The sequence below is a fragment of the Mastomys coucha genome, unplaced genomic scaffold (assembly GCF_008632895.1).
Source record: "Mastomys coucha isolate ucsf_1 unplaced genomic scaffold, UCSF_Mcou_1 pScaffold12, whole genome shotgun sequence".
In the NCBI taxonomy this organism is placed as follows: Eukaryota; Metazoa; Chordata; class Mammalia; order Rodentia; family Muridae; genus Mastomys; species Mastomys coucha.
Window position 1 is genome coordinate 44,231,291 of NW_022196894.1, and position 25,484 is coordinate 44,256,774.

Here is a 25,484-nt window from a genome sequence, read left to right on the forward strand (position 1 = left end):
AAAAAAAAAAAAAAAAAAAAAGAAAAGAAAAAGCCCCTGCTAACCATCTTATGCCTATGCATAATCTGGCATGTATATAATTAAAATCAGGTGCACTGTGGCAAAGGACATGCTCAGTAAACATGCTCCTATAGTCCAAGCCTGCCAATCAAAACAGACCCATCCACATACACTCCTTAGCAACCAACTCCTCTTCCTTGTGGATCCTTTAAAAGGAAGCCCAAATAAGGACTGGTGCCTTTGAGGGCTTAGCTCATATGCTATGTCTGACCTGTACTCTCTCGTTTGTTTAATAAACTTTACGTGCCAGTTTATAAAGTGATTCTTGAACATGAAAACCTGAAAATAACCATTAACCCAGATAGAAATCTCCAGTGACACACACACAAGCATATAATGTAAGAAGGTTGCTTTCCTTGCCTTAATTCCAGTTTGGGAAAATAGCTGCAGTAGTTCGATTCAAGTCGGATGAATCCTTGTAAATTTTCTACAAAGGACATGGCTAGGTAACTTGTTCTGAGTCCAGTCTGGAGATAACTCAATGTGCTGGCTGGCTGTTCTGTTTGCTCTTCATGGATTATATTGCAAGAAAATGGACAAGGATCAGAAAAGGAGCCTGGTACTGTGTACTCTTTGCTGACATGTAGGTCCCCTCTCTTTCTAAGGAGTTTGTATTACATCCTCTCATGCTCTTGGAGTTATGTGATGGGCATGAACCACTCAAGCAGCTAAGGAGAAATGCATCCAAAGCCACACTGAATCCTGGGGCAAAGTTCCTCCCAGCTGTGGGGCTTGTACCAGTGGCTGGTGTGTAACTGAGCTTGTCAACAAGCTGAGAAAGCTGCTGCGGGTCACTGCAAAGAACTGTAGCAGACCTGGGCACAGCAATAAGCATTTGTCATCTAATATGCTCTTGAAATCGTGGATAGTTGGTTTGTTTGGGATAACCAAGCTTATGCCCAATGCTGAAGGAGCCAGGAAGGTTCTGCCACATGCAGTAGCTTGGGAAGAATTTCTTTGAAGGGTGAGTTCAGGTTACTAGTTTCTGGGTTACCAGTAAAATTCAATTATCTGTATTTTACTGTTAATTATGTTATTATGGAGAGCTAAAAGCTGGTTATTGTAGGAGATAAAATTGAAGCATTTAAAATATTTTATAACAATTATTTAAAAGTCTACATAAAGATAAGCAAATAAATATATTTAATATTATATACATTATATGTAAGTTTGTTTCAGAAGAGACTTTATTTTATTTTATTTTATTTATTTATTAAGTTATTTTATTTAACACACTTGGTTGTAACAAAAACCAGGCAATTTCCCAAATATTATTCAAGAAAAATAATTCATTAACAGCATTAACTTGTGATTGTGTAACTAGAGTAACTAGAGTGCACCACTGTACATGAGGTGTTGCTTATGCAAAAGAGCCTCAATTCATTACCTTACAGGTATGTATAAAGCATCCAAGTTGGTTTTAAGGGAGTTCCCTAGCACTCTGATGCTGTCAGGTAATTCAGGCTTGGGAGTACTTTGTTATAATCCAGATACCATGACAAATACTAAACCACATTTTGATGGGGAACCCACAGAAGGAAGATATGTTACATTATATAAGGAATGGACAAAAAGGAACATTCAGGTTGGTTTAAAAAAAAAAGTCAGTCAGAGGACTTTAAAAATTCGGAAAGGTATGAAACAGTCTCTGAAGGGCTAGCGGAAGCATTTAAGGTTATGTACTAACAGCATACAGATAAATAGCATACATATGCTCTCAATGATTGTAGCTTAAAATGCTGAAGAGAATATTAGCACTTATGAGATTCCAGCAGACTCACACGATTAGAAGGGGCTAAGTTGGTGGAATGCTTGCCCAGCATGCTAGAAGCCTTGAGTTTGACCTCCAACACCACAAAAATTAAATGTGGTGGTGTATGTTTATGATTCCAGTACTAGGGAGGTAGAGGCAATTGGGCCTTCCATAGGCTTCACAGAATCTGAGGACAAGTCCACAAAAGTCTCTGTCTTAAAAAAAAATAAAAAATAAAAATAAAAATAAAAATAAAAATAAAAAAACCTAGATTTCCAGTTTTCTGGGCACTTTATTTCTATGCACTGATGTTTTACCAGCATGAGTGTCTGTGAACCATATGGGTGCCTCATGCCCATAGTAGACAGAAAAGGGTGTCAGATCCCTTGCAAGTCAAGCTATCAACAGCTCTGAGGCACCGTGTTGGTGATGGGAACTGAACTCTGATTAAGAGCCAGTGCTCTTCACCACTAAGGTAACATATTATTCTAAGTGTTTTAAGTTAAGGCAGGGTAACTAGCTTTTGAGGTGGAACACTGTTAGAGAGATTTTTACCTAAAGTGAAAGACTGAGCCAGAGATCTCAAATGGTACCTGACTCAAGCGCGCAGTTTAGAAATGCCATATGCTCTAAGCCTTCCCTCTGGCAAATCAGCTAACAACTGTATCACATTCATTAAAAAAAAAAAAAAAAAAAAAAAAAAAAAAAAAAAAAAAAAAAAAAAAAAAAAAAAAAAAAAAAAAAAAAAAAAAAAAAAAACTAAACAAACAGCTTCCCACCATTCCAGTTAGCTCCCTCTCTACCTCCTGCTTGAGGATCAGATGTCAAGCTCTCAGCTACTATTCCAGTACTAGCCTGCCTGCCTGCTGCCATACTCCGTATCAAGATGGTCACTGACTCTTATCTTTTGAAACTATAAGCAAGCTCCCCAAAAAACTCTTTAGCTTTAAAACACAACTTTACAACTAAAGAGATAGCTAAGATACTGTTTAGCTGCCATGGAAATCATCACAGGGGATGACCCTGATGTAACTATGTTACATATGTACTTGGTAGTGACACAAAAGGATGTCAAGGTATGACACTTTGAAAGACTTTAACTCATACAATGGTTTGTGAAAACTATTTGTAAATCAACACCAATGACTCAAAAATAAAGAATCACTCCTTTCTCACCTCCAAGTAGTTTGTTTTACTAATTCATCAAGGATAAAATGATGTTAATCTGAATTACAAAATTAATGTTTCAGGGCCAGAAAGATGCACTTGCTGTCAAGCTTCATGACCTTAGTTTGATCCCTAGAGGGCGGTAAGAACTAACTCCTCCAACTTGGCCTTGGCATATGACCCCTCATGAATAATAAAAACATAATTTAAATTTATTTTAATCAGCCTGGCTACAGAAACACATACGTAACACTTGTGGCCTAATTTATTCTTAAAATAAATTCAGAAGAATACAATCTGACTTAGATAAGACTAATTTACTGATGTGCTTGCTCTCAAGACATTTGCAATTCAGCAAATGCTAGTACATCAAGTAAAGTACTATACGTGAAACTGAATAGATGAACATCTTGGTTTACCAGTGAGACAACAAAATTAGTTTGGAATCATAATTTCAAATGTACCAGTGGTGAGAAACATATCCCTGATACGTAGTGAACATGGTAACTATGTCTACCACCATGACTTGGCGCAGGATGATTATACCATGCTAAGTTAGAAGCTATAGAAACTCATTTGACAAGCTGCCGAGGTGACGAACTTTCCCAAACCCATTGAAGAAAACAGAAAAATTGTGTTCATAGATGAAACAACTAGGGGCAACTTACCCAGAGATAAACTGTGGTCATGACCAGTATACCTTAAACAAATGTTTCCTTGCTATTTTTTTTTTTAGCTATTCAATTATCTTTAAAGTTTTCTTATATTTTGGTGTTTAAATGATTTGTCAACCAATATGTACACTGAAATTAATTGAGAATAGTTCCCTTTTATCCACAGGCTTCACATTCACAGATTCAACCAAGTACAGCTAAAAATGCTAAAAGAATTTCAAAAGTACAAGTTTTTACACATGCCTCAATGGACACGTTGATTTCTTCTTACTGTTCCAAATACTGTAGAATAAAAGATACTTAAAAGTATTTACATCGCACTAAGATGGCTTCATGTGTTTGTATTGGCATTCAGACATGATGCTGTACTCTCGAACACACTGGAATATCGAGCAGCATCCAGTGCCATTGTAGTATGCAGGCCATGGGTCACAGGTAGGACATGCATGATTTGAAGTATTTAGAGGCTCTGCAAACTTCTGTGTCTTAAATTTCATGTAAGGATTCCAAGCACATCTGTAGAGACAGGTAGTAACTGACATCTTTATTTCTTATTTCTAACTACGGCTTTGTCCACACACACACACTGGAACACATTCAAGAACGTGCATGTGTTCACACATAAAAGTAAGTAAGAGAGTAAATCAGAAAAAACTAGCCCATTTCTGTGTTCAGACATTTCTGACCTTGAACTAAAACTGTCCCACCTAAAAAGACCATGAGTACTTTTCGATAAGAAAAGGTATGAGGTTCTTCGAAACCCAGGAAGATATCCCACCCTACTTAGGGTCTGCCACTCTGTAGATCAGCTATACACCTTAGCGATCTGAGAATGTTAACTGTTGCGTGAGGGAGTGCATTCTCATAACACTACTAATAGTGCTAGAACTATTTTATTTTGTTAGTTTTTTTGTTTTTTGTTGATCTCTTACCATAGCTAATTAATAAATAAACTACCATTGATAACTATCTACATATAAATCTGAATCCAAAGATGACTTGGGTCGGCTCTTTCTTAGCAAGAATCAGGGGATATTGCTTCATAATTGACAGAAAGCTGAGAGATCAGTGGTGCCTGGGAACGTGGAAAAGTATGCTGGGGAGGAGTGCAAGGGAGATAAAAGGGCAGTGGGAACCTTTTGAGCACAATGGCTTAACTACTTTAAAACCTACCAGTCTCAGAGAGGAGGGAAATATTCTAATCAAATGGGACCAGGACACAAGCAGGTGTTACTAATATAGTATCTGACACCACCACCATCACCACCACCACCACCACCACCACCATCACCACCACCACCACCACCACCACCAGCAACAACAACAACAGACATGCTAAAGTGGGCAGGAAGGAGGAAGGAGCCCTCAATCCTACATGAAGAACTGCAGGCAACTAAGGAATGCTGGGAGCAGAAGAAATAGTCTTCCCCAGGGATGAGAACAACCAATACCAGAAGGTGAGCCCTGAAAACATATATACAAGTATATAAATATATAAGTTATATAAATATAACCTTAGTCTGCACAATGTTATTTAGGAACATATATGTATAAACACACAAATATATTCATGTAACAAGGGTTAATGTAAAGAAGCCATGAATTTGAAAGACAGCAGGGGATGGTATATGGAAGGGCTTAAGGGGAGAAAAGGGAAGGGAGAAACAAAGGGAATTATAATCTTGAAAAGAAAAAAAGAAAGCAAAGATGGAAGAAATATATGATTTGCCAATGATAATTTCAAAAAGTATTATGAATATAAAACAGATGCTATTTTAATTTCAAGCACCGATAAAATTGTAATAAAGCAGCAATCATTTCCAAAAGAAATAATTTTCAAAAGAAATATCCTGAGTCTAAATGAGTCAGAAACAGCATTTTCATCTTTACTCAGGTAGTTGCGTTGCTTTGATGTCTTTAATATTTCTACTGTGAAGTAATAGCAAGCAGGAATAATGATGTGATCGGCTGGGCTTTAGGCCTGCTGCATGGGTTACCACTCCACACAGACATTCATCACAAAGTACACTCACTGTGTGCTCATCTTTGGCGGCTAGCACTTGTAAGCTCACGTGTTCCAGCAGTTTCACGTCAGGTCAACCAATCTTATTGTGCCCTTGTCAACCAATCTTATTGTGCCCTTGACAAATATTTTCACCTTCAAATCTTAGTTTTGGCTTTGAAAGTCTCTCCTCACATAATTAGCATATAAATACTATATTGTATTGACTAACTGATCACGAAACTTTCTCCTTCCTATGCTTCAATGCAGTTATTTCACAATTATTTCAATGGCCTCTAATTAAGAGAAAATATTCATGCTTAACGGCTGACTTGACACAACCTAGAATCCCCAAGAGAGTTTCAGTGAAGGACTGACTATATGGGATTTATCTGTGGCCATGCCTGTGGGGGTGTGTCTCAATGAACTGATGTGCAAAGCCCCAGTCCATCGTGGGCAGAACCATTCCTTAGACAGGGTTCCCACACTGTTGAGGAGTAGAGAAATAAAGCAGAACATAACAAAGAAGTGAGCATTTCTGCTCCTGACTGGATGTATTGTGAACAGCTGTTTCAGGTCCACGCCACTGCCAACTTTCCCACAGTGATGAACCTATTCAGGAATTGTCAGCTGAAATAAACCCTTTCTCTCTGAAGTTTATTTCTTGTCAGGTTACTTTATCATAGCAACAGAAATGAAATTAGGACAATGCTGGGAACTTTTCCTTTCTTAAGAGAACAAACTCATGCCTGAAATACTCAGTAATTGTTTTTATACATGCTCCAGGAAGTAAGTAAGTAAGTAAGTGAGTAAGTAAAATACTTTCCTGTAACATGGGGAGGGGGGAAGTGTTTATTGTTTTATCATCATCTTCCTTCTTTTCCTCCAATACCAAAGATTCTAACTATTGGTAGTATATGGAAACATCTTAAAACCTTCCAGTCTCAGAAAAGACTGTCAATGATATCAACAGAATGATTATCAACAGCTGCAGTCTACCTGAAAAATACAGGGTGAGAGCAACCTAGAGAAGATAATGGAGAAGATATCGGAAATCTATGAAAGAAACCATAAAGGGCAGGATGGGGAGAGGCTCAAGAAGAATAACTAAAAACCCGAATGGTTAGTGACTGAAGCTAAGACACGTGGTAGACAGACGTTTCTTACTCTTGCCCTTGAACTCTCAATCTCATATATCCAGTAACGTCTGAGCTCCATCTCTACCCATTTTGCATTTCTTATCTTTTGTAACATAAATCAATGGTAATAGAACATTCATTTTTTTGTTAACTAAAAATTGAACTGAAAGATAACTACATCATTTTTCCAACTTCCGTTTTCTCTCTCCCATCTTTCCCCATGTAACCCCTTGCTAATTCATGCCCCTTTTAATTATTGTAGATGTGTTCAAGTACACATATATTCCTAAATCTATAAGTATAACTTACTCAGTCTGTAGAATGTTACTTATACATATATGATTTCATGGCTGAATGCTTGGTAACCAACTGTGGGGCTCTTCTCTGAGGAACACTGCTTGAAAAATACTTATTTTTATGTGTTTTATGTTATATTTGTCTGCATGTGTTTGTGTTTGTGTATATATATATACACATGTATATATATATGTATATGTATAGTATATACACACACACACACATGTGTGTATATATATATATATATATATATACACACACATACAATGTGGTTATATATACACCCACATACGTGAATATACTCACATACATATATATATTCACTTACACACACTACGTGACTTTCTGGTGCTACCAGAAGTCAGAAGACAGCTTCAGATTCTCTGGAACTGGAGTTACAGATGGGTAGGAGCTGCCCTATAGGTGTTGAATATGAGATCCGGGCCCTTTGTAAGAATAGCATGTGTTTATAGCTACTGAACACCTTCCTGATGTTTCCTTACTATAAATTTTGATATGAAGTAGTGTATATGCCAAAGTTCATGCCAAGGTTAAAATAAAAGCCAGTCACAGCTGCTATAAATACATACGTGCTCACAATAATCATATCCAAATAAATAAGATGAAAAACTGACAGTCTGTAGAAAAAAAGTATTTGAAACACTTGAAAAGATACTATTACTAAAAAATATCAAAGCTGGAATTATTTTTATTGTATTATATTGTATATTTATAATATACAAAACATAGATATGCCATTTCTGGTAAACTAGGACTCATTAAGCAGACAACATGTTTTATTAAAGTGTTTGTGAATAAACTGATACTTTAATACATTATCAGTAGTTGTATAAAATAGTATGCATGTGTATGTGTATATATATATATTATATATATATAAACTTAAAGATGACAATTCACTAATATCAACCAAATTTCTAAATATACCTGCTCTTTGATGGAACAAACTTATCCTAACAATTATATCTGAAGATATAAAATAAAATACACACAAAGCTATCTAATGTAGTACTGTTAAAAAATCCTTTGTAATTGAAATATATAATAGAAACGCATACGTTGTATAAATACTATGATGTACCCAAAAAGAACAAATAAGAGAAGTCTGCATCCCAGTCAGGGACCATCTCCTGAACATTGTAGCAAGAAGGAGGGCAAACAGCAGTATAACATGCTACCATTTTATAAGACAACGGTACAATACATAAAAACACATGCTTATACAAACATGCAGTTTCTTGTCTGTGCTTAAACAAAGAGCAAGGAGGCAAATCATTTAACATGTCACTATCTGGAGGTAGAGAAAGTAAATAGGAATTAAACTTTAGAAAGTACTCATGTACACTGTTTTGTATTAATTACTGAAAATAAGTGGACAGTCTTCCTGTAAAAACATTCTAACATGAACACTCTGGGGCATTTAGTAAAGAATGTAATATACTATAGCGAATTACTGAGAAAAATCCCTCAGTCTTGCCAGAGAGTGAGCCCCGAGGGTGCCCTGAATAGTCAGCATAGTCCACCTGTAGCCTGTAGTTTTGCAACAGGTTTTCAACAGGTGTAACTCATCCTGTTGTGAAGCCAGTAACAGAGAAGCCACTACAGAACTCAACTTTATAGAAAAGTAGAACATACAAATAAGACTCATTGAGAATTATCAAATATAAATATAGTCACTGCTAAAATTTAAGGATGCTTCTGGTCTCTTTGTCAGTATTTTCTTTTCATATATAATGATATCCAGTATATAGACAAAATGAGCAATACAGGCATTGTTATATTGAAATATGTATATGTTTACATTATATATTACATATATTTACAATATGTTAGTATACTGAAGTATTCATATGCATATACATATACACTTGGCTATCACAGAATAAGAAGGAGAAGTAAGGAGAATATAATGAAGGGTGTGGTGCTTTCAATTATCCATGCAAAAAACTTTATCAAAATGTATAAAAGTAAGATAAAAACCGAGTATAAACTCATGGAGAGTAAACAACTCACTACTGATTGATGAATGGGTCAAAGAATCCAAATGTTTCAGAAACTACATAAAAACAAAACTTGGGACACATTCAAAGCTGCCCTAAAGGGCTAGCCCTAAGAGCTGAGAAAGGGAGTGGATCCGGATGGGAGGGCATGTGGGGAGGAACTAGGAGAGCACAAATAAATGATCTTATGATACAATTCAAATATGTAGGAAAACAAGAACAAATCAAACCCAACCAGTGGAAGGCAAGAAATAATAAAAGTTCAGACACCAAAGTTATATGGAGTGCTTTAAGGAAATACTTTAAAAACCTATACGCCATTATCTCAGGGAAGTGGATGGATTTTTTTTTTTTTTTTTGGACTCATCCAAACTACCAAAATTAAACCAAGTACACAGGAAAGCCTAAACAGACTCATAATAAAAGGGGAAATAAAAGTAACAAAAAGCCTCTGAAAGGCTAAAGGAAATCACAGGCTCACATAGACTCATAGCAGAATCCTACTATACTTCCAAAGAACTCCACCCAATACCTCTTAAACTATTTAAAAAAAGAAAAAGAAATGAAACAAAAGATTAAAAGAAATGAAGAAAAGAAGGAAGGAAGGGGCTGGAGGGAGAAAGGAGGGAGAAAGGGAGGGAGGGAAGGAAGAAACACACCCAAATTCCAAACTTGTTCTATGAAGCTGGTCTTAGGCTAGTACCCAAACCAGGTAAAGACAACAAATAATCAAAACTATTGACCAATCTCCCTGATACTGTCACTGATGCAAAACTCTTCAATAATATACCATCAAACCAAATATAGGAACAGATCAAGAATATCATCCAGGATGATTGCTCAACATATACAAGTTAAAAATGTAATAAACCACATAAATGGACTTAGATATAATACACAAGATTATCCTAATAGATGTAGAAAAAGCATTTTACAAAATCCAATGTGCTTTATAATAAATATCCCAAGGGAACACACCTCAACAAAACGAAGGTTACCTAGGACAAACCCATTTTTTTAAGTGGTAAAAAGAATGAAGCAATCTCAAGCAGCGGAAGTAAAATGACCTCAAACTGCTGACTAACATGATAGGTTATGTAATGATACCCAGGATTTTACCAGGAAACTTCTAGAAACAATCAAAAATGTCAGCAAAGTGGCAAGGTACAAAATCAACTTACAAAACTCAGTAGCCTCATAAATGCTAGGTAGCTGTTAAGGCCCACCTGGAATTCCAGTCTCAGCAGGCAGAATGATTCTGAGCTTGGCTAAGAAACCCTGCCTCACAGAATAAGGTAGAAGACTCATCAATAGTGGAGGATCCCCACACTAACCTTGGGCCTCTACTGAATATGCACCTATGCACCTACCTACACACACACACACACACACACACACACACACACACACACACACAAAAGCAATCAAAGAAAATATCAAGGCCATAAATAAAAGTAAAAATAACAAAAACAAACAAAAAATCAGAAAGGAAACTAGATTTTCCCACTAGCTACCATTTTTCCTCTGTTAAATATGCTATATAGTTGAAGAGCAGGAAAGAAAATTAGCTTCACACAGGTATGTTGGGAAAGCAAGGCCAATTTCAATAGTCTCATTAGGTTTAAGTGGAACACTTGTGCAGCCCTACATCCAAACTGTGTCTTGGTGCTAGTTCCTGAAGGTTACTTGCTATACAGAATCTGAAGACTTATCAGTAAACTTCATTTGAGCTGTGTACAATACACCAAAAGAGAAAACAACACATGTTCCTCCAAAGAAGAAATTTTGTTCAAGATCATAGGCAAACACTACATGAACGCCCATGTGGCTTCTGGGATTGGCATTACCACGCTGTCAGTCTGAATTAAAGTGATGCCTACACTGATTTGAAGCCTGGGAAGTCACTCTTAAAGTAAAAAAAAAAAAAAAAAAAAAAAAAAAAGATCTTGGCAAGAAAAAATTGATACGAGAATTTACTACAGTGAATGATGAATAAATCAGCAGCAGCTTACAGTTTAATAAGAGAACACAAGAAAAGTGTAATTATACAATTAAGATCTCAAAAACTTGAACTAGTTGAACAAGTCTCTACTTGAAATCACACACAAAATCTCAGATCTCAAATAAAAACATAAAACTATTAGTCTTTTATAAGATTAAAATAAGAGTCCTTGGCTGCATTAAAAAATTTACTTTTGTACATGACAACATAAAGTTATAAAACAGATTATGAGATAAGACAAAGGACTGTATCTACATTAGAATTCCTAAATAAAAACAATCAAAGTTCAAAACACAACTAAAAAATTGGGGAGAAAAAGGTGCAAATCAGTAGTTCAGTAAGGGGTAACTAACTATAAGGCTAGGGTGCAATTCACCCAAGAACCCCTGGAAAATGCCACATACTACAGAGGAAGCAGGTTGCGCATGCTGTTGTAAGACCGTGTATTGATACTTTAATAATATAACACCTTCTGAAATGTAAAAGCACAAAACAATACAGTAATTCCACTTCTTGGCAAGAATTCCACAAACATACAAGCACAACAAAATGCATATATATTTTCAGTACAATTATGCAACAAAAATAAGGATCTCATTGGGGAAATTTTATGTAATATATAATATTTTGAAAGTCACCAAAAGTAGAACAGAGATACACAAATAGACCTTAGACCTGAATGACCATTAAAACACACCTAGTCCAACAGGGACATACCAATTCTCAACAAACCCAAAGATTCTGGTTCAAGCTAATTGAAATTGTGTTGATGAATATTCATTTAGTAACTCAGAGGACCTTGATAAAGGTAAATGCATTGGCCCCTCTGAAAAGTCTGGTATCATGGAAGACATAGTAAATAGAGAGAAAAAAAAATTCAAACAAAAATGTATCTATCCTATAGCTCCCCCTATGTTTTAAAATATTGCAGATAAAATATGAACACATATGAAGTAAAGTCATGGAGAAAAGTGTGGAGAGAAGTTGAAATCTTCAATAGCAGTGTTGTCTTGGGGAACGAAGTGGGATCCTTCAAGATGGCGAAATGAAAAAATCATGTGCACAATTGATCTTTTTTAAGTTTCTGTGAGATTTTAATTTATATTTTGTATGTAGAGTGTATTTGTATATGAAGCATACAAGAAAAACAAGCCACCATAAAGTGGTAAGACGCAGTGAGTGTTTCAAGCATGTATGTTTCACAACTGAAGGTCATTTCTGTCAGACGTTCATCTACTGAGAGGACACACTGGTGGACTCAAGTGCTCTTTGCCTTCAGACCAGACAGCGCTTCGGATTCCCTGAGTATGTGCACCACCACTTCAGACATTTCTGTAGAAGAAAGGTGTCTTCACAATACCAGGCTTTGTTTTCCTCTCAGGGCTTAAAGCAGATACTCCCACCAAGGTAACGTCTCCTCACAGCAAACAAGCATATATGGGCAGGAATTGCTTCTTTCTATAGTTTTCCAAGGAAATCCACCCATGAAAAGGTCATGAAATGCTATGAATAAGAATCACTCATCCCAACAAGTCCACAATGCTGACTGATGGATCAGAACTCGATGGCTGAAATATTTATTGCTGATCTGAAGTCAAATTCTCATAGGCTATCTTTAGTCCCCTTAACAACCAGCCCTTCACTGCCACTTCTGTGCTAGACTTGGTATGTATTCCTGTGTCCGTCTATTCAGAGTTCTTATAATGCATTAGCATCACAGATCACTAGTCTCCACCAACTCTAAAGGTATGACCACCACTGCACTGCCTGCGGTACCTACAGTTGGGGCGTCTGCTGTAGCCTACCTTATGTTCCCACCAATGCATTTGAAACTGTGCCAAAATTTAAGACTTCTATGTGTTCTAGACCTTGATTCTCTATGGGGCACGTCACTTGAGGCTACCCTATTCCTGAGCTGTGGCTCAAGAATAAACTATCTCTTACCGCCTTTGAGGAGAGAATGGTGTTTAATGTTGACAACAGGCTCTTCCTTAAAGCCAGGTTGGCCTTCTGGGAATATGAGACCTTTGGTACTAGGTCTACAGCTAAATGATTTCAAGTAGAAATTAAAATTCATAAGTTATCTTTTGAATCAGACCATAGCCATCATAAACGTACAGATTCCTTAGTAAAAAAGAGACAGTTATAAGCTTTGCATTTTGATAAAAGATAGACTCAAAACAAATATCCATAAGATTAGTGTATCTTATAATGTGTGAATCATAATAAATTCTTTCTAAAGCTTTAACTATTTCTAAAAGCATTTTTAAAGAATGAAGAATATGTCTGATTTCATGACCAACACAAGTTATGACTCTCCTAGGCAAGGCTTAGCTTTAGAATTAGAAGAAAACATTGCTGACTAATGCTTTTGATTGCTTGGTGTGAACAAGAAAAAGGAAATCATGATGCTAACTGGTTGCTTACTTCGTAAGGACCAATGCTGCTCAATATTTACAAGGTGTTTTCCCGGCAAGCGTCCTTCAACAAAAGGTTTTGACTACTATGCAGTGCCTTTCTTCATTTCTGCCCAGGATTATTCCTGTTACCAGATTTACTACAATCAAATTACTCTAATTATCTGAGTAATTCATCTCCTAGCTCCCAAACTGAGCCGCCCTGAAAGCTTTCTGCTTCGCTGACAGCTCAAGTCATCAGGAAATAACACCTTTCTTTTGTTTGCATACAGTGTCTTAGAGTGTATCTAACAGTTGTAAAATCTAACACATATGATCTGAACCAGTAACTTTTTCTAATTCGTGCTTCTATAAATAATCATCTTGAAAATACAGAGGACTTAAATTATAATCAATTAATGTTCTTCTAAAGAAGATAAGATTAATAATCTGAACAAGAGTCTTAAAACAAAGTTTGGACACCCACAGATTAAGGCAGGAACCCACTCTAGCATTTAGCAGCTCTGGTCAAGGGGTCTGTAGGCATTTCACCGTTTCCCAGATTTATTTATTTATTTGCCAAAGGCACAAAATGTACTTTGTTCTGAAAAGACAGCAGTACATGGCAGGGTGCTTCACACTCCTGCCTGCCCCTCCTTGCTTAGCAGCACACTGACAAAATGGTCAGCAAAGGAGCAGAAGCTGAGAATGTCTCCATGGAACCATTTCTTTCCAGTTTCCTGACCAAATTAAGTGCTATATGTATTTAGACTGAACACATGGTAAAGATAATAGGCATACCTTTTAAGGAAAATGGACTATTCCACAGGCAAATCCCAGATACAGTGAGAGCCCAAGACACTATGTGTAACAGGGAAAATAAAATGGCAGCAGAACAAACTAAAACAGTAAACAACAATGAAAACTATAACAGAGATTAAAAGAATTCAAGTACTTGGCCTTATCTTTCTCAAACACCAAGCAAAGACATCCCCTAGGTGTAGACACCAGATGACAAGTGTTACACTTGCATAGGAGCTACTGCACATTGATTCCAACATCAAAGCTAAGTCACCACAAATGTAACAAGATGATCCAATATTCATTTCCTAGAGTATAAACTGGACTATAGACCGCCTGTCACCGAGTAAAGGCATGCTAAAATGTAGACTACTTTCATACTGGAAAGAAGCAAAAGTGAAATGCAGTGCTCAGAGAAATACATACAGCATTCCAAAGACACTCAAGCTCTCTACACCTTATTCATATAAAAGATGCTTGTTTTTACAATAGATCTCCAGGTCAAGACAACTGTATCCGTACTCAGTCTCTAGCCACAGCTCCTAGTGGAAGGCCATTGGAGTAGATTCTATTATTCTCAGTAGCCATCACTTTTATTACTAACTTGTACACGAAGTCTGATCACTCACTCATTTCAGAGGCATATTTGAACATGTTAAGAATCTTACTCTGTATGCTTATTTAAGTTATGTTGTTGTTACAAAGGATCATCACAATGCTTTGAAAAATTAATACAAATGGCATAGGATTTTTAAAAAATTTATTCACTTCAAATTTTTCAGTGGGGTCTCCAGTAGCCCAGGCAGGTCTCGAACTCACTGTAACCAAGGCTGATTTTAAGCTTCTGGTCCTGCTCCAGCCTCTCAGGTGCTGGGTCTGCAGATGTGTGCCGCAACAGCTGGGCAGATTTTTAGAAGCTAGTTCGGGTGGTTTTAAGTGTCTTTGAGAACACGTACCTGGCACAGAAGATCTTTCTGAGGGAGAGAAGGAATTCGTTCTTCATATACAGGGGGTGGCTTATGTGTAGGTGGAAGGTCGATCCTGTGTTCAAAATAGTAAACAGAGATGGGGGAACATCGGGGAGAAAAAAACATGGTTCTCACAAATCTGAAGGAGATTTTCTTCAGAATATAATAATAGATAATTATTATACTCCGTATGCTTATTTAAGTTATGTTGTTAATATGTCAGGAAATTAAAGTCAGCACTATTTCTAGTACTTAATACCAAACTAACTTATTCACAATGAAGAAGCAATTCAAATACAAGCATTGAAAATTATTAGACAAGTAATCTTGTGCATGACCCATCTTAAGTTCGCTATATTCTTCTTACCTTTGATGACACAAATATTTTAAAGACTTTTTTTTTAAAGATTCTTATTTATGCATCTTATATGTCTGCCACATGTAAGCAGATACCCACAGGTCATAAAACCATCAATTATAAAAGAACACCAGTATTACACTTCACCAAATTAAAGCAGCATTTTACCATCTTTTATAGCACCATTTAGCTAAGGAAACAAGGGTTTATGGGAGCAGTAGCACGGTCGTGGAAACAGCACCAACTACATTATAACAGGGTCTACAATCTCCAAAGACCAGTGCAGGACTAGGAGAGGTGAGACCAGTGTTTGGTTCCTGAGACAGGGTTTCTCTGTGTAGCTCTGCTGGTCCTGGAACTTACTCTGTAGACCAGGCTGGCCTCCAACTCAGGAGATTCATCTGTTTCTGCCTTTTGAGTGCATGGGATTAAATGCATACAGCAGCAGCACCCCAAAGCATGTAAAAGGAATGTATCATTTCAATCCAAACCTCAAGCCCTCATGGGATAACAAACTGCACAGGAAACCCCACTACTCTGTTGGTATCATCCAGCTAAACAACCGAGAGATAATGACAAGATTAAAATGAAATGACTTATTAGTCACTCCATTCTACAACAAGGAATAATAAATATTCAATCTCAGTGATAAGGCCAAAAACTGTATATTCTTTAAATGAAAACATGTTAATTTTGTAATTTACTGAAACAAAGCATTTTTCTTAAAAAGCTTTAAAATGGGAATCTTTAAAAATAACTTGATACTTTATCCATAGTTAATATATGGACAGTTTTATCCATATATAAGACAGACATTAATCAATTAAGTTGAAGATGTCTTTAATATTAAAACCAGTACTTATTAGTGGCCTGAATTCTATTCAGGTTGGACAACATAAGCTATCACTGCGGTGCATTTGGAAAGATGCCTAAAGCCTGTAGATGGGGAGTGGCCTAACAAGTCTCCAGCAGGCCTGTCAAGATCTTCACTGACTAGGATGCTGCTTAAGATGTTCTGATGAAACCTCAGTCAACTAACAGGGGGCCAACACTATCCTAACTTCCATCTGTTGAACACTGGATATAAGTAATGGAAACGCAGACACAAAGGATGATGGAAACTGGATGGTCACAGCTGAACACAAGCAAAACTGTTACCTACACTTTGTCAAGATAGGACGGTCTCTTTTTCCGCGGCGTCAGCAACACAGTCACAAAGACAGCGATGATGAAGAGGGCCAGGACAGCTCCAATCACAGCTCCAGCCACAGCTATGGATGAGGTCTGCTTAAGCGGGATGTCTGTTAAGTAATACAGAAGCTTTTCAAACAACTCTGAAGAGTTCTTAAAGCTGCATGCTTTAATTTTTACAATGCTCAATGGTTGATTATGATATCCAGTTTAGAGGACTCCAAACTTAATTCATCAATTTTAGGAATATTATGTTAATACCCTTCTATTTTCCTTAAGCACCCCAGCTGTGCTATACTCAATTTATTTAAAGAATATCTCCAATCAGGCATCATTGAGTGGATCTATCCTCTACATCAGATTGTCTAAAGAAAAAAAATCAAAAATAAAAAATGATAATTTTAAGTTTTCATTCTAACAGGTGATAAAAATAACCAGATGACTGTTAATAGCCACACTTACCATTTTTATTCTATTAAGATGAAAAGGAAACACTATTAAAATTATGTAATAAAGCCACGTAGCAGTGCTGCATGCCTTTAATCTCAGCATTTGGGAAGCAGAGGCAGGCAGATAGATCTCTGAGTTTGAGGCGAGCCTATCCTATAGAGCAAGTTCCAAGAGAGCCAAGACTACACAGAGAAACCCTGTTTCAAAAAAAAAAAAGTAAAAATATTCAAGGGCTAAGTTAAAAAGTTACAAATAAATGATAAAACATGATAGTGGATATTGTACTGAACTTTAAAAAAATGTTTTAAAGTAGAATATTTCAAAACAGTACACACATCAACAATGGCAGTTCCTTCCTATATGACTAAAGGCTACATTTATATATATATATATATATGTATGTATATATATATGTATATATATGCATATACATACATACATATACATACACACATGTATAAAACTTGCATTAAGTATATATATATATCAAATAAATTTTAAAAACATGCTAGCATTCATAAACTCAGAAATAATGGAATCACTGTGATTCAAATGTATTAAGTAATACCATTATGTTTTACTTTGCTAACTCTAGCCATATGAAATCCAGCTGCCCAATTCTGTGGAGTGATTCTTAAATGTCCTCATACCCATTTTTGTTCTTTTGTTTTTTGAGACAAGTTACCATGTAGCTCAGATTAACCTGGCACTTGCTGTGTAGCCAAGGATAACTATTAACTCATGATCCTAAAAGTGAGAGGGATCTTGTAGGTGGGGATTATAGGCATCTGCAGTTATGCCCAGTTTATGTGCTGCTGGGAACCCAGTTCTGTGCATGAAAAGTATGTACTCCACCAAATCAACTACACCCTCAACCTATAAACTGGATCTTGGTTTACTCTTCTACCCAGTAAGGTAGATAGCAAAAATGCCACTAGCCTGCCCAGTTGTCCAGTTAACGAGCCATAGAAAACAAAACAAAAAGCTGCGCTGAGACACGAGTCTCCAACTCACAAGATTCTGGAGTGGGGTGGGAGGCAACAGCTAATACAGGTTTGCCCTTTGGCTCCCTATGGGAGACCAAAAGCTGTTTTTATTAACATGTTTTAGACACGTGCCTTAAATCCTCGCAACTACAACTTCAGACCAGATATGGCAAACTGAAATGGACTTGGTGTACTAGCATGCTGGAAATGTTTTATTAACTCACAGCACTCGGGGTTTTACATGGCTGAAAGGTTTGCACTTTCTATAATTTTCTTTAGCACACTGACAGTATCGCTTACTAGGTCCCGTTAGCCCTACTTCGGACTGAAACTCTTTCCCCTTCAGGGCAAGTCATGCATTTGAATAAACTGTCAATGCGTACAACAGAGAGAGAGTGGGAATCACAGGTGGCTACGCTCAAACTAAAACTTTCACTTTTAACACAGCTGACTCTATCAACCTCTGTTCATCAGTCTAGCTGCTAGCTCTTGATTTGATAGGTAAGATTCCAAACTTTGTCAGTGCAGTCTAGAGTACTTAGTGTTTGCAAATGTGAGAGAGACTTGGGGTAACTCTACATAATGTTTTCTTCAAAATATAAATTGTATTTTCAACTACTGCACCCAACTATAATGTGGATGAGTGTACTGTCTGTAGTGATAGGCCAATTAAAATCTATTTTAGGGAGCTTGAGCAAGGTCAACCACCTAAAAGCAGTGGCAGAAATAAAAGGCACAATTGCCAAAAATGGTATTTATTATAAACCAGCTCTTTTAAACATGTCATTAATAGAATGTTTCATCTGATAAGGGTAAAATGGCAGGGCCATGGAATTTAAAATTTGTGAACTCTTATTTTATAATGACGTTCAAAGGTCAGTAAAGGTCGTATTGCAAAACTCATTTTTCAAAGGCTCAGGTTACTCTTGAGTTTGAGTGTAAACCAAGATTTTTTTCCTGATTATTTTACTAATTAAGGGAAAGAAGAGGATACAGCATACTTAAAGACAGTCCAATGTTTTAAGGATATAAGTTGTTGAGTTCTGTATGAAATACAAAGAAGATGTAAAATCTTTTGCATCCAAATCAAAGTACTTTTGACAGAAATTTCAGAATTTGGTTAAAAAAAGGAAACGATTTCAGATAAACGCACAGCCACTACACAGACTATTGGCACTGCGCCCGTGAAAAAGGGAAACTTGGCCTTTTTAAACCTAAGCCAGTGACCTGAAGAAACATCTTATCACCAAGGGAGATGGTGTACAAAACTAAAGCGACAGAAAATAAGTGTTACCATTTTACCATAAAAATGTGGTATAGGGATTTCTCAAAACGGCATATTGCTGCCATCATAGCAGTTTTATGACCTCATATTTGCTGCAAACTTACTTGCTCATGCAAAAAAAAAAGAAAAATGACCATCTCCTAACTTCAAAAATATAGCTTCAGTAATTAAAGATAACAAGTATATATCTTCTCAGAAAAATGTTCAAAAGCCAACCAATACATGTTGAACTCAAAAAACATGCATACATTAAATATCATAGACATCAAATATGATTAGTTTTTGGTTTTATCATCAATCTTTGATTATACTGAGCTGTTACTACCAATTTTTTTTCCCATAAATAATCCTTCAGGTATCAGTGCTGAGGATCCAGACTTTGTCCATACCAAACCGTCATCTACCTGAGCTGCACTGCCAGCCAACTCTCTTTTGTCCTCAACATGATACCCAAGCTTGTATCTATGCAACATTTCATCTCACCTTTTTTTTTTCTAAGTACCACATTTAGCTCAGGTCAGTTTCATCTGTTCACTCAGTGAATGACCAGACATCTATGTGCCAAGCACTGTTCCACCTCTAGGAATACAAGGGTAAACCATAATATTGCTCCTCACAAGAAAGAGAAACAGTCCCAAGACGAGGTTATGGAATCCATACACTATGCAGAGTCCAATAAAGTACAAAATTAGCACTTATATTTAAAACACATTTAATAGGACTAGAGATATGTATCAGTGGTAGCACTTGCCTAGAACGAGGAGCTATACTCCTCATTCATTATTAGCAAATTACCACCCACCCCCTCCAAGGAAAAGGAAAGCAAGCAGCATTGGTTAAAAAAAATGGAAACAAATCATAACTTGCATACAATACTTGAGCTGATACTGTTGGCCTGTTATGATCCAAGCATCAGTTGCTCACCCACAACTTGGGGCCTCACATGGGGAGAAAGGAGTGGAATACTTCCTGAACAAATGTGAACTGCAGTACTTCAAGCCCTTCCTTCACTTGTGTGTTCCTTATTAGTGTAATCAACATGTGTAACACACGGGAGCTAGGCTGTTGTTTTTAACAATAAAAGCTGTAAAGGAGGATTTACATGGTTGACCCATGTACCAACTGAGCAGCTAATCAGATGAGATTACCATCTCATCTGTGATATACATGTGTTATACCTAGCATACGCATCCCTGAGAAAGCAGCCAGCATAATGGAGTCATCGCATCATGTAATGCAGAGAAGAGCATGGTCAATGGCTTACTGAAAACACAACTCCCACCAATTAGCTGGAGAATTAAAGTACAACCATGACAACCTAGTGAGTTGTGATGAACCAACCAAAAAAAAATTCAGGTACGTCAAGAGGCCAAATAAATATGCTTACATTTTCTTAGTATTAGTTACACTCATAATAAATCTCAGAATTTCGGTATGGTAGCACAAAGTAGGTAAGTTTGCCACAATTGGCAAGACATTGAAAAATATACATCTAGTACCTAAAAGACAAGCTTGCAAACTAGCCATTGTGATCACATCCTTCAAGTTTTCAACGATGCATTCCTTCCATGTGAAAGGAGTTTCCTTTGAGAACACCGCATTAAGCCAAGTATCAAAAGATATGAACCATAGAAGAAGGGTGGGGTTTTTTGTAAATTATTGAATCAAAAAGTCTAAAAACCAAGATTTTAAAAATGAAGCACATTTAATCATTTTTAAATATCATTTTGTGAGAAAAGGTTAACTTTTAAAATGAAGCACATTATGTATCCCAAATAGTGACAATTACACTGACATTTAAAAGTATTATTTATCACTTAAAATGTCCAGTTCAGACTATTTTAAAATACATACAACTGAGTTGCTCTAGAAGCACAAATACACTTGGAATACATACTAATTTTAGCTCATGTTACAATCAAGAGTTTTTACTGATCTACAAGATAGACAAAAAAAATAATAAAATATAAATCTGGGATACATACAAGATGACAGAAAAGACCACTTGTTAATTCTGTTTAAGTATCATAAATCTACCATTTGAGACACACTTATATGGAATGGTTCCCAGCATGGGAAGGGGAAGCGTGGACAGAATTCTTCCTGTATCAGGGAGGCTGCAAAGGGAAAGCAGTTAATATATCTAAACAGGAGTAGGCCCTCTGTTACTGTGTCTCTGCACTGAGGACCAAACAGCTGCCAGTGTAGAGCAGAAAGCAAGTATTATGAGCCTTAGTGGAAGAATACATCATCTCCTACAAAGCAACCCTGTACATACAATGAAGCAACCCTGTGCACATAATGAATCTTGAATGCAAGCAAGGCTCTAGACCTTACAAACAACTTATAAAAATGCAGAGGATGCATTCAGGGTGCAATGGGACAATCAACACAGGGAAGCTATAAGAAAATAAAGCCATTTTTAGAATATAAAGACAGATGAAAGAAACTTCTGGTATGATGGCCAGAACACACGAAAAGGTATATCTAAAATTACATACGTGGATCCTAAACGAACTCCTAAAAGTAACAGAAATGTGAATACTTACTGCTTGAAATTAGAGAAATATTCATTTTTGGTATAGTAAAGATACCATGGAAACTTTTTTTTTTAAAAAAGAGAGAGATACTATGGCTGGTTTTTAGAACAATCTTTATCTTTTAGAAGGGATAAGGATTTACTGCCAATGAGGTAATGACAGAAAGGGTGACGGGCTTAAAATGCAAAGGGTGACAGTGACCTGGTAACAACTAAGTTGTGACTTTGAAACAAACAAACAAATCTGCAAGTAGGTTTTCCCTGAGACATTTCTGGTAACTGACATGGAATAGTTTCTGCACTGATGTATCTATACAGAAGTATCATGCGTATACGGATATAAGGCTCTGGATTGTTATCAGGAATAAAGAATGACTTTTGTGGCACTGTTACCATTTTAATGCTCACTGTCTTTGCTGTCATCATGGTGTGCAGCTACAACAGTGGGATGCTACTTTCTTCCCACAATAAAGTAAACTTTACTCTTCCAAACTGTAATCAATATTACCCATTGCCAAGCTCCAATAACATACATACAGTGCAATCTGTAAAACTAGGCTGAGTCTCACTACTCATCCTCATATTTTAAAAATCTGGATATACCATAAGAAAACATATATATGTAGGCAGAGACGTGTTTAAAACTATAAAGTTGGGATATGCTGACACTATTATGAAGGTGCTCTCATGAATGCATTCTTATGTGTATACCATGAAGTGAACAAAACAAAGTGGATACTACTTGAAGAAATGGCTGCTTGTTCAAAAACAGCTTAGAAAAATATATGCCATTATTAAAAATAACAAACAGTAAATAGGAAATTGATTATAACGTGTTATTTCTATTCAAAACAGTTCATAAGCAGTAAGTAAACACCACTAAATGGCAAGCTAAGCATTTTCGAAAATAAGCTGATTTCAAAATAAAAACCAACTGATTTCTATGCACAATGGCTCCATGATTCCAAAATGTCAAATTACAGTGATGTTCAAATCCTTAGCAATCTTCTAGATGAACATAACCCGTACACATCCTCCTACAGACTTTTATCTTCATATCACTTAACATGCCTAATGAATTCTAAATTATGTATAACCATTGTATGTAGTGCTTAAGAGGAGATGAGATAAACAAGTTGGGTGTTTGATACAGATGCAATTTTTCAAATATTTCTGAATATCATTGATGATGAATATACAAATAGCTACTGAATACTTGTTAAAACCAAACTGCACAATGGTTAACATGTCAATGTGGCTAACATGTCTATTTATAGGCACTGTCAAAGTTTACTTAACTCTATCTTTAACCTGATAATTAGTTGTTTGTGAAGAGAAATGAAATAGATCCTAAGTCCTAGGATTCTGAATGGCATTTTAAGTGGTAATTGAAACGAAAGTGGGTTATGCATATATGAAATAAAATACAGGTACAGAAGCTCATATGAGAATGAAGAAAAATAATACAGAATTTAATTTTACTTTACAAGTATACCACTGAAAGGCTTTCTTTGAAAGTCTATTTCATAATTTACTGCATGGCAATGAGGGGTATCACCTAGTAAGTAACATTGTCAAAAAAAAAATCAACAAGGAAGAAAAAAATTACATTAAAACGGGAGAAAATGGAACCCAGTGTCAAGAACCATCTGAGAAATACACTCCCTTTCTGACAAGTCATTTCCAATAAACAAGTAGGGGGGAAATCTGTTTATACTCTAGATTCTAGGTTAAAAATTCACTATGTGTGCCATTTTTTCCTCTCTCATATTTTATATTATTACTTCCATATATGACCTACTATATTTATATACTTTAACAGTCTTTATCAAAGTCACATCAAATATTTTTGCATATGACATGGCTACATTGTTGTCAAATTTTGCACTTATTCTAAGTCCTATTATCCCTTAATGTAAAATGTGTAGCTATAGTTTCTTCCTAAACTTTTCACACATAGATGACTATCAGAAGCAGCAGTTACTACTAAAACACTTAATGGTTTCTTTATATATCAACAGCCATGTGTGTGTGTGTGTGTGGCAGGGAACACACACAGAGCTCTTATCAGGCACATTGATAAATACTAAATGTTTAAGTATAATCAAGTACTATTTCAGCTTACTTGTAGCTTATGGAAGTTTAGTGTATTTTAATAAATTTTTATAGGGAAAAAAACAATTTGTATTATTGAAATATTTTAACCTGTAGGAAAGAAACCATGAAGTAAATATAAACATGTAAAAACAGTTCAAAACATATCAAAAGTAAAAAAAGTAAACATGGCCTCTATAGAGTAAAAATGATCTTCCAAATTTTCTAAGGAGCTGTGATTTTTATACACCTGACAATCAGCAGTGCACATCTCCAGTATTCATGTGAATACAGGTGTTCGCAGACAACCCCCTATGTACAATGTACATACATAAAGCTTTAATGAACAAGAGTGCAACGCTTCCAAAAGCCTTAAGCACCAGTGTAAGATTCCCAGAACATGCTGAGCCTCTAGCATGCCAAATGATACAGATTATGGATAGATATAGACTACATTAAATACTCTATAGGTTCCGAGATTGCCTTTTGCCCACAAATTAAGCAAATGCCTAAAATTAGCCACTTAATAAACAAAACATCATCAGTAGGTATCTGTACCGAACTAGTAACATAGTTCTTAAGGTAACATTGCTAATTTCTTTTAGATTGAGATTTATATAGAAGCCTAAATGGGATCATTCTGTTTGGACTCACACCACACATCAAAACCCTACTTTTTAAGATAAAATCTTTGATCAAAAGAGCAGTAAGTTCTTATCTTTCACGGAAAGAAATTTTAGATCTATTTTTCTTGTGGCTTTTATCATTACTGATAATTAAATAAAGTTACTTTTGTCACAGTGCATTATTACTAAAAAGTGTACTTCCAATCACCTGAACTAAGGTGTCTGTATATTAAGTGATTAAATATATTAAAACATATTAAAAATGATGCATTGGTGAACTAACTGTTCTTCTTAATCTTCTATTATTGCCTTATAATACATGTTGGGGTAGAGCTAATTTTAATTAACACTGCTAAAGAAAGTAGTTCCTAATCATTCAGAAAAAAGGTTTCACTACTTGCAATAGTTTAAGAATATGCCACAATTCTGTCTTCTATATGAAACATATAATAAAAATCTATTATATATAAGTATATATAATTCACACACATATATGAATGAAAGAGGATTGGGAATAGGTGGATGGTAGAGTTAAGTGTACCTAATATGTCTTTTTATTAAAAATAATTTATCTATTATGATTCATTTAATAACTTCTTCAATGTCCTGGCAAGACATTGGTTCTACCCGATCCTTTTCTGCAATCAATTGATAGAAAAACATTCTTTGGGCCTT

At 36.0% G+C, this 25,484-nt stretch overlaps 1 protein-coding gene across 2 annotated transcripts in view; it reads right to left on the bottom strand.

Moving 5' to 3' along the window:
• Window positions 1–25,484, bottom strand: part of Nectin3 (nectin cell adhesion molecule 3) — a 94,762-nt gene that overhangs the window by 29,844 nt on the left and 39,434 nt on the right. The window contains exons 6-7 of one of the 2 annotated variants that reach the window (XM_031364025.1): window positions 16,801–16,939; window positions 15,269–15,353 (exon numbers count right to left, since the gene is read on the bottom strand). In XM_031364025.1, the coding sequence (XP_031219885.1) occupies window positions 15,269–15,353; window positions 16,801–16,939 (224 nt within the window). Of the gene's footprint in view, window positions 1–15,268; window positions 15,354–16,800; window positions 16,940–25,484 lie in introns of those variants that run through there. The other variant, XM_031364023.1, reaches the window with a different exon arrangement.